Below are 10217 nucleotides of genomic sequence, written 5' to 3' on the forward strand. Positions count from 1 at the left end.
AATTTGTAGGGGATTTGAAAGCTCATCTCTAGCTGCGTCCATCCAGGATTTCAAGAATTAATCCCCCTCCAAGAGCAAATATTGTACTTGGGCTAAGGGTCAACCGGGAAGTGGTTAAGTCAGCAACGTAAGGCATTACCTAAGGACACTCAGACAGTCAGGGAAGAGGTCTACAGCGTCCTACTCACATGCTTTGTAAACACTGCACACTTACATAGCACAGGACAGTTACCAAAAGCAGCTTTATTTACTCTAATGCTCCATCTCCTCCTCCCTGGGGTTCCAAGACTTCCAGCCTGGTAAGGAGCTGAACGGACAAAAGCCATTTATGAGAAAAGGAGTTTGGAAAAGACTAAAATGCCATTTTGATGGACCATCAAACACTGAGAACAATGTGTTATTCTCACAATCACTGAGCAATGGATCTATTATTGTTTCACCAACATCCCACTGGCATGTGATGCAAAACACTGTTGCTGGCTAGTCCCTTAATTTACTTAGAGAGGCACATCATCTAGGATTTAAGAAACAGATATTTCAATTAACTTTAGCTTTTCTGTTCATAAATCTTCCAAGAGTAGCTTTACCCCCCACCAGTGAATTTGGCCTTGATATTTTGCTCTACAGTATGTGTAATTTTTGGCTTGCAAGCTGCAGGAACAGCTGTAGCTTTCCTCTGGCTGCACGTGTTCCTTTGATTCCGGGGATCACATGATATCTTCTCAACTTGCCAGCCCAAGAGCCCCTCCAGCTCAGGCAACCTTGCAGTCACAAATCAGGCTTGCTTTTCACAAACCATCACCAACATCTGCCTGAATATGGTGGCCAGGTTACACAAATTATTTCCAAAAAACAAACCACAGAACCAGTGTTCCTCAGCTCGTTCAGAGTTTTCCAAATTCCAACAACATTTTATTAACTGGAGGTGGATTATTTGGAGAGCTTAATCACTACTCTGTCTATTCAACTCCAGCAGACACAAGCCAGCCAGGCTTAAAACACAGAAATTTGCACGTGCCAGTGCTGCAGAAGGAAAGCCAGGTCCTGACTGTGGGAAGTAGGGAAGAAACTCCAGAAATCAGCTCAGCAAATTAACAACTTCTATTCAGTCACACTTTGCAAAAGCAAAAGGGAGAGTGCTGGTTTTGTGCAAGTTTGTGCTGCAGCCACTGCAGGGTCATTAGTCCTCCAGGGGAGGATGAGCATTCCTGTTGGTACATGTGCCATTGCAAACATTCTCAGAGGACCTTGGAAACAGCTCCTCCATAACCCTTCCATCCAGGGAAAGATGCCCAGCCCACCCCCAAAACCACTTGAAGGGCAGCTCCACCTTTAGAAATGAAACTGCAACAACCCCTTCTGCACCACAGGTCCCTTCCTTGGCTCTTCCTCCCTTTCAGGCTGAAGCAGAACAGGAGGCAACAGAAATAATCAAAATACAGGGAAAAAAAAAGCTAAAATTGCTCACTAGAATTTCCTGCATACCTTGCTGCTAAGGAACTTTAATCTAAAATGCTTAAGGTCTTAGCTAGCTGGCCATTACCCTTCAGCATTATTAACCTGCTTCATAACAGCATCAAGGGGCCAAATAAAGCCCTTTGTGCAAGATCTGTGTCCATGCTGTAATAAAACACAAGTGTGGCAGCCTAAATTATAAACATCCTAAACCCATTCTGATCCTCCTGAGCAGAGCCTGCAGTTTTGATTACGTTAATCTCCCACTAATCTTTCATCATGCTGACTTGCCATTTAGGGATCTGCTTTTCCACAGTAACCAAGGTCACCCAGACTCGTGGCAGGTGCCTTTCCAAGGACTGCCTGCCACTGCAACAGGCAGAAGAAAAAACACCTTGCCTTTAGAAATGGTTCAGAATACCAACTTTTCATTTTTACTACGGTTCTCACTTCCATGAGCTGGACAGAAGCTTCTTATGACAAAAGGAGGGTGACGAGCAATGGCTCTTAGTTATGAAATGTACACATGGAAGAGTTGAAGGCTTTGCTTCATTACTCTGAAGCTGGAACCAGAACACCATCTTCAACAGGGGGTTTGGTGTTTTTAAAGAAACGTGCAACTCCTATTCCTGGCTTCAGAACTTCACAAGGTAGCAGCTGAAGTCTCACGGCAGGAAAAGCCTCCTATTTTCAGCAGTGTTTGAAATACAGATCCCGATTTCCTCTGTTCAGTAGTTTATCCAAAACATCCAAGAGTACATCAACCTTTCAAGGACAGAGGCACTTGTTCAGTGTGGCAAGACTTCCTTCAGTCTCAAGGCAGTATTCCTGGGACAGGGCACGCCCAGGTTGCACCTGTGGGATGTCCAGCTCCAAGCTTGGAGCATTATCCTCTTTCCCCCTCCAGACCAAATCCCACAATGTGGCTGAACACAAACCCACACTTCACCAGGAAAATGACACTTCAGGTTCCCCTCTGTGCTCATTCCCAGTGAGATCTCACACACACAGACACACAAATAAATCAATCAGAGCACTGTGGGGTTTTAAAAGCAGAACACAGGTTTATTTACAATCAAGTTCTTATGGGCAGCTGAATAAATAAAAACTTTGCCCCATATACTCTAAGTCCCCTCTGCAGAAAGTGTCTGAACAAAAGGCTGGGTTAGAGGGAGCCTGTCAGAGCAGCTGCCCCCAGCCCAGCCCCTGAGAAGAACACACTTCCTCAGTAAAACACTATCGGGAAAGAAGAAAATAAAGTGCAAATAAAAAGGCAATAAAACGCTGGTGGCTTGTCTTGAGGCCCAGACGATGTGGAAAGGTTTGGCTGGATAAAGATATGCCAGGTGGGTCCCTCCCAGCCACATCATGGGTTGGGGTGCCAGAACAGGGACAGAGCCAAGACACCGCTCCGTAACACAGAGGGCTCCAGCGCGAGTGGGAATATTGCACGTGTGCTCGAGAAGGGGCAAATGGCCTGGAATTGCCAGCACCAAAACAAACAACGGATTTGGGATTTGACCCCACTGCTCCCCTGTGTTCTACTGACAGCCGCCAGGACAGGACGGATGAACAGGAAAAGGGACCGAACACGTACATTCTGGGACTGAAGTCACAGTGTGACTACATTCCTCAGCACAGCAGCACAGCTTCCACAACGAGTTCAACGAGCCGAACCTCTCTCCTCACGCCCAGAAACCAAACTGCCTGTGGTATAAAAAGATTAAAAATCTTCTGTTTTGTGATGCCCAAGCTGTTGAGGGGCATTTCAACACGCAGGTGCAGAAGTCCCAAAGAACAGACCATCACCTCAGGAGCAAGTGAAACTGATACAAGGAGTTCGCAGGACAGCGCTGGAGAGCCTGTGCCAGGATCAGAGCAGATCCAAACAGAGCTGGTAAAACTCCAAGGCAGAGTTGCCAGAGCCACAGGAGACTCTCTTTCAAAGTTGTTCCAACACTTCACACCGCCCAGGACCTGTCCACATTTCAGGATCTTCTCACCCCACACCTGAACTTGGCCACGAGAACAGAACACAGGAGACAGGACATGTTTTAAGTCAGCATACACAGTAACTCCTTCCCAACGTTTCCACCTCAGAAGTGCTGTAGATACATTTGTGTGACAGGATATTTGGCACAGCTGTCTGGTGAGGAATCCTGCTAGTATCTTCTGCTCCACTTGGTGCAGAGATACTGCATGTAAAGGCATGACTAAGTAGCATTCTCCATCCAGAACAGCTAATCCCTCGCCGAGTCCAAGTGCCACAGTGCAGTGACGGCCGTAAGAAGTCTGACCCAGGCTCCTTTCTCCATTGCTCTGGAACTTCCCTCTGGAAAGCGAAGCCCATGTGCTTGTCAATATCCCAACTCAGGATGAATCTGGGCTCGGGTGTCCCTCCCGTTCAGCCACGGAGCAGCAGCACCACACAGAGCCGTGCACCCTCCAGCAGTCAGAACTCAGCCCACAGCACAGCCTTGTTGCCCTTGTCCACACTGACCACGTGGGCACCCGCTGGCGACCACGCCACTGCATTGATAGGAGAACTGAAACGGAAGCCAGGGGTGAGTTTACAAGAAAGCTGAATTCCACAACACTGAACACAGGAATGAAATACTATAATACTGTGATCATCAATTAAAAAGCACTTTCTCAGCTCTCAAGAGACTTGGCCTTCTAATAAGCCTGAGAGAGGTACAGTTTCTTCAAAATATATTGAATGTACTTTATTAGAACCATATCTCAGTTTAAGAAGGTAACAATAACAAATCTAACCTAATTCAACCTGGAGAATACTGTCATGAACCCATAAGGAATCTGCATATGAAGAATTCTCACACACCAATGTAAGTTGCAAGGCTGTACAACAATAACTCTGTCATCGCTCAGCGAGATTCACAACCCAATCCCCACTTTGGATTGCATGTCCCGCCTTCCTCACCTGTGATGCTTTGCAAGCGTCCTCTCCAATTTCCCAGTAAGCACATTCCAAATGTAGAGGGCCCCATCAGCTGAACCAGCAGCCACATAGTTACTGTCAGGGCTACGAGATCAAACAAGGTGCAGAAGGCAAAGAACAAGTCAGCAATTTTCAGCACACATCATCATTCCACCCACAACTTCCTAAGCAAGAAACTTGGCGTTAACTACTCTTTTCAGAGTTATGTGTTACCACCTGCCAGCACTAAGAGGTGAAAGCACTCTGAAATCAGAGCGTTTCACGACATTGGATCAACATCTAGAGATAACAGTATCTTGACCAAGAGGAAACGCTGGGTGAATCAGCAACTCCACCCCAGTTTTCCTGGCTATAAGTGGGGACCAATGCAGCCAAGCATCAGGAATTGCTCACTTTGGCTGCAGAAAGATTTATCAGGCACCTTGCTTATATCTGACCTTACCTGAACACAACTCTCGTCCAGTCAGAGCCACATTTGAATCCCTGGGCACTGAAAAGTTAGAATCAGATAACTGTTAACTAATTTATAAGAAGAGAGACTTTCAGGTTGTTTCTGAAGATCACGTTAAGGATTTCTGCATGGTTCAAAATAAACTCCAGCATCTTTGCTGTCAGATTCTAGAGAACTTTGCCACCATGTAGAAAAAGAGTTAGGAGACTGCTCTCTCCATGGCGGTACTGAAAAACACTCCAGCACTGAGGACAATCCACAACCCAGTTCTGAAATTCCCACTGTTCTTGGGAAGAACACACTCACCTGAACGTCTGCTTGACAGCACTAACCCTCAGGTCGATGATCTTGAGCAGATCATCACGGGAACAGGTCAGAAGCTCTGTTCGCTCCGAGTTCAGGTCCAGAGCTGTGATTCTTCCAAGCAGCTCCAGCTCTTTTACTATGCTTTCAGTCCTAAAGACAGAAAGGGAAAAAAAGGGAAGGGAAAAAGACAGCAGTGAACCAGGATCCAGAAGCCAAACCGCTGTATCAAAACTTTGACTTGTCCCAGTGTGGAAGAAGAGGAGAAAAAGGATTACTCGGTTTACTCTTACGTTTTGTTTCTCTCCCAAGCTGGATCCCACCTTGTGGATAACATTTCAGATGACAGATAGATACAACTTTCCTCACAACCCCATCCTAGAACAGCAAATACTGACCAATGCAGAGTATTTACCACCAAGCAGGCTGCCTTTTCAGAAAAGAAATGGCATACCCCCCAAAAAAAATCCAAAATACAAAACACTGAATAGTATAAAAGTAGTAAAAAAAGTCTCTTTCAATGGCCTTCTGCAACTCCTACAACAGTCTCATTGGCTTCCCAGCTCAGGTAGAAGAGTTTCCTAGCTCAGACTAACCTGACAGCAGACCCATAACCATTCCTACACCACAAGCTCTCCTATGATAGTTTTACCTGATGTCCCAGAAACGGATTTTCTTATCAAAATGTCCACTCATTACACACTGCTCAGTACACACGATGTCATTGCAGCTAGATCCTGCAAACACTGTTTTTATACCTAAAAAGGAGAAACCAGTGGTGACACACTTAACTTCACACTGTACAAACTGAGGAAAACAGAGACAGAAAACAATTACTAACCCCCCTGACACACACAGTGGCCACACACAGCAGTGCCCAAGGAGTGCCACGGGGCAAACTCTGTCTTAGAATAATCCTGATTTAAGTCTTCAGCAACCTCTCTGCCCTTCTTAATCTCCTTTGCTGGGGCTAATATCCCTTTAAATGTGCCTGTGACAGCTGCTTTACTTCTACTTCGTACTTAGCCAGCTATAATTTGCTGCTGTTAAACAACATGAAACTGTCTCCTTGACCTCTGTTCATGATCCAGGTATCAAGGTAACCTTGAATCTCAACTGGTCTCTCAAGTGCAAGCAAGTTTAAGAGCCATCAACAGGAAAAAAAGCCAAGGAATCAAGGTGTTTCTCCCAAAGAAAAACCTGGATCTTAGCAATTTCTCCATTTTAGATATTGAAATTTTTGGTACATTTCTATCCACCTCAGGGTTAAAAAACCTGACCTGGCTCCAAGTTTTTAGTGGAAGACTGAAGCACACCCCATCAGACTGGTAAAGAAAGAACCCTCCCAAAACACAGCTGCTATCAAGTGTAATAGCATTAACAGTGCTTCCTGCACACACAGGATTCCTTATTCCAGGCAACAGGCAGAAAAAGTCCAGTTGCTTGAATAACAACAGACGATGGCACGGCTGCTAGTTTTTCTTTTCTTTAGACTAGCAAGGAGATGAAATAACCTATCTGATGCCAGACTCCCATGTCCATTCAGCAGAAGCACATGGATGAAAGACAGAAGTTATGTCTCCTTACAGACTTTGCTGCGGAGGTCCCAGAGCTTGAGGGTCCGGTCGTGACTCCCCGAAACAATGCGCGCATTGTCCAGCAAGAACTTGGCTGACAGGACTTTGCCGCTGTGACCCGTCAGGGTGTGCTGAGGACAAGAGATTTACAGGCTGAAACTGTGTATTTCCACTGCCTTCAATCACAGCTTGCATATCTACTGCATTGTTTGGAGGAACAAACATCTCTTCCAATTAAACACAGACTAACACCGAGTAGGAGCAGTAAGTACCACAGAGTCCATCCTGAAGCCGGGAGACACAGGTCACCTTTGGCTGCAGCTTCTCCTGCTACTCAGGAGCCTGCAAAAGCTCCCTTCCTAACACTCCATTCACCTACACTTCATGGACACATGGCAACTGCAACACAGCCCTGCAGGAGCCAAGAGAAGGGGTTAAACCATGCTGCAGATGGAAATTGTGCCTTCCTGGTTTTATAATGGGCTTCCCTCAAGGACACAGTAGGGTATCAAGTCCCGACTGTTGTTACATCTTCAAGCCTAAAAGCTGAGACAACCAGAGATTTCAGAAAAACTCCCTGCAGCAGCTTCTGTAAGTGCAGGGAGAGGCTCTGTGGGGCTGAGAACATGAACCGCATTCACTTAGAATTGTTCAATATTTACATCCTAAATCATAAAACAGATCATGAACGACTGAAGAGTTATGAAAAACAAGACAGAAATATTTCTATATCCTTAGATTTTTTTAAATACTCAAAGGACTATCAAACTACACAAAGCAATCTGGGCTTGGGAAACACAAAAGAAAAACCCTTTAGAATGGAACAGGAACAAAGTTTGGGAAAAAAAAAAAGCCCTGATACACAACACAGAGTCAAAGATCATCTCAAAAAGACCCCTTTGTCTTAAGAAAGGACACAAACTCCAGCAAGGACTAACAATCACTCTGCATCTCTCTTCTGCTCTTGCTGCACAGACATTACAGGCAGATATTTGCATTTAAGCAGGGAGTTTGTGGCACAGTTCACTGTGATTTCAGCTTCACTGCCCCTGGCTCATGTGCAAGCCAAGACAAATCCATACCACACACTCTCAAAGCAGAGTGCACTATTTTATCTCAGCAAACAGTAAATGCACTCCAAAAAATTACAGGAAGATCACATGAAGCCAGGTGGATGTTTGCAGGCATAACTAACTTTTTGTAGCAAGTAACCTACACTCTGCTAAACTGGTATTCCCTGTAATTCACATTCAACAAAGAGAAGCTGCAAAAGAACTGATATTCTTCACTTTCCTAACTGAGACCTCACATCTCCACGCTGAGAACTACTCAGTGAATTATCATGCATCTCTTGGTTATAACTAACATGTGAAATATCAGAAGATTTGGAATATCTAAGTAGCATCTTCCTAAAACAAAAAGTTGGGGAAAAGAGCACATAGGAAATTACAATTAAAAACCCCCAAAGTCTTGGAAAGCTGAGCCGAAACTTTTCTTTCGGTCAATCAAAGGTGAAGCTTCCTTTAAATTAGAGCCAAGTGGTAGAGAAGAATGTGAGTAAAAAGGAGTTAGGAGGAGAGGAGGAACCTTTCAAAAGACATTGAGAATACAGTCCGGCAGGTTCAGGCTTGCTGCCTTGGACAGACAGGCAAAGGGCTCCTTTCCAAGAAAGCTGCTCCTGACTTAAACCAAAAGTCCCTCTTTGTCTTCTGCAAACCCTTTTTCAGCAGCCCTCTCCTTGGAGTGAGGCTAAAACATTGAGGTGGCTCTCCCTAAACCACAGGAAGCATTTAACCTTCCCCAGAGGGGGGCACAGAAGTGTACTTTACGTGGCAAGGTTTGCAGTGGGGGGGCTGCATTGGGAAAATATGCAGGAACTGGGACTTCCTGCAAGGCTGTGCACAGACCAACCCTGCACCTACACAGACCTTAGAGAGATAAAGCACCTGCTAACGAAAAGAACTACTAAAAGTGCCTGTAAATGCCCAACTTCCAAAACTGCCACATCCCCATTAGACAGAATGGGAATACAAGACAGAAACACCTCTTTGCTTCACGAGACTCACCCGTAATCGATTGTCATCAACTGTCCAGATTCTGCTGGCAAAGTCATTTGAAGCTGCTAAGAGGTAAGAACCCTGTGAACACAAGTTTCATTTAAAACTCCTTCCACTAGTCAAGATGCAAATTAAACTCAAATATTTCCAATAAATCATTAAAACTGTGTTAGTGCTATTTTGCCACAGGAAAAAAAGAACAAAACCAAAAACACAGTGGCATATGCCAGTCTGGAAAGTTAGTGTGTTCCTTCCAAAAGGGCTATAGCTTCTGCTTATCACCAAAATGGGAATGATTTGTAGAATCATGACTACAGATAAAACAATATACTTATTATAACAGTAAGAATTTATAAGAATATACAATTATAACCAGACCAAAAAGGACATTCTCCTTTCTCTTCTGCTGCACTGAGGAAACAGGTTCTAGTTTACCCTCATCTGTTGTGGAGGCATATTTTTTCTTTACTCTTTTTTTATTTATTTATTTTTTCACCACAGGGAAAAAGCCGTGCTTAGACAGGCCTCAGAGCGGAATTAGCCTGATTCTTGCAGTTTTCATTACAATTCTAACGTTTTAAGCTAAGATTCCAAAAACTAAATCTGTCTGAGGGGAGATAAATTGACTTGTTCACGGCTTTAGGCTCTCACAAGTCATCCATGATGGAGAATGGGCACCACAGAATTCATGCTTGCACCCCTGTCCGCCTCAAAAGACTTTCCTGAATCCTTGTAAGTCCACTAACATCTCACCTCAGGTAGTTCTCACCTCAAATGTGCTCAAGCAAAAATCAGAACTAGCTTCTCCTGCAGATGAACAGCACCAGCACATCTCTAATAAGCTGGTCAGTGCCCACAGGAAGGATCCTTTTGGGTGTCAATAAAGTTTGGCACACAGAATCATCCCCAAACGGCAGAAGTTACGTCAGCTTTGTGTTATGGAAGAGGTCTCAGCACAAAAGTCAGATCATGTGTCCAGTTAGAACAATCCAAGACCCCAAACTCCTTGGAGCAGGACTGTAGGATGCTGATCCCAGTCATGTCTCCGATACTCCAGGTGAACATGAACTGAGCACATCTCAAGCTGTCAGCAAACACTCTGCCAGCCACGACATTACTGTGCCGTGACTGGTGAGAAACTGCTGGGAGAAAAGGTCATGGAAGTGCAAGTCTTGGGATAATCAGACCTTTTACTATTCATCACAGACCTCAGTAAAACACTTAAGAAAATAAACTTCACAGAAATAAAGCCTCAGTGTATTTGCTTTTTTGTGCTGTTACACCAGTTTCACTGGAAAGCTGAAGACTAATTTCTTACTTTAGACAAAGCCAAGTGTATTTTATTGTAATTTTACCATAATAGCCCATAACAGCCAATGTCTGAGCTGCATATCATCTTTTGAATTGTAAAGCAA

The 10217-nt window shown here is 44.5% G+C and overlaps 1 protein-coding gene across 7 annotated transcripts in view; it reads right to left on the reverse strand.

The window, feature by feature from the left end:
• Nucleotides 1–125: 125 nt before the first annotated feature.
• ATG16L1 (autophagy related 16 like 1) overlaps nt 126–10217 on the reverse strand; it is a 23526-nt gene continuing 13434 nt past the window's right edge. For 6 of the 7 annotated variants that reach the window (XM_017826227.1, XM_017826225.1, XM_017826221.1 and 3 more), the window contains 7 exons: nt 8812–8883; nt 6756–6876; nt 5821–5926; nt 5172–5321; nt 4857–4904; nt 4397–4498; nt 2495–4001 (listed from right to left, as the gene is read on the reverse strand). In XM_017826227.1, coding sequence (XP_017681716.1) covers nt 3908–4001; nt 4397–4498; nt 4857–4904; nt 5172–5321; nt 5821–5926; nt 6756–6876; nt 8812–8883 — 693 coding nt within the window. In that variant the 3' untranslated portion in view covers nt 2495–3907. Of the gene's footprint in view, nt 308–2494; nt 4002–4396; nt 4499–4856; nt 4905–5171; nt 5322–5820; nt 5927–6755; nt 6877–8811; nt 8884–10217 lie in introns of those variants that run through there. The other variant, XM_017826223.1, reaches the window with a different exon arrangement.

The sequence above is a fragment of the Lepidothrix coronata genome, unplaced genomic scaffold (assembly GCF_001604755.1).
Source record: "Lepidothrix coronata isolate B3197 unplaced genomic scaffold, Lepidothrix_coronata-1.0 Scaffold125, whole genome shotgun sequence".
NCBI classification, from domain to species: domain Eukaryota; kingdom Metazoa; phylum Chordata; class Aves; order Passeriformes; family Pipridae; genus Lepidothrix; species Lepidothrix coronata.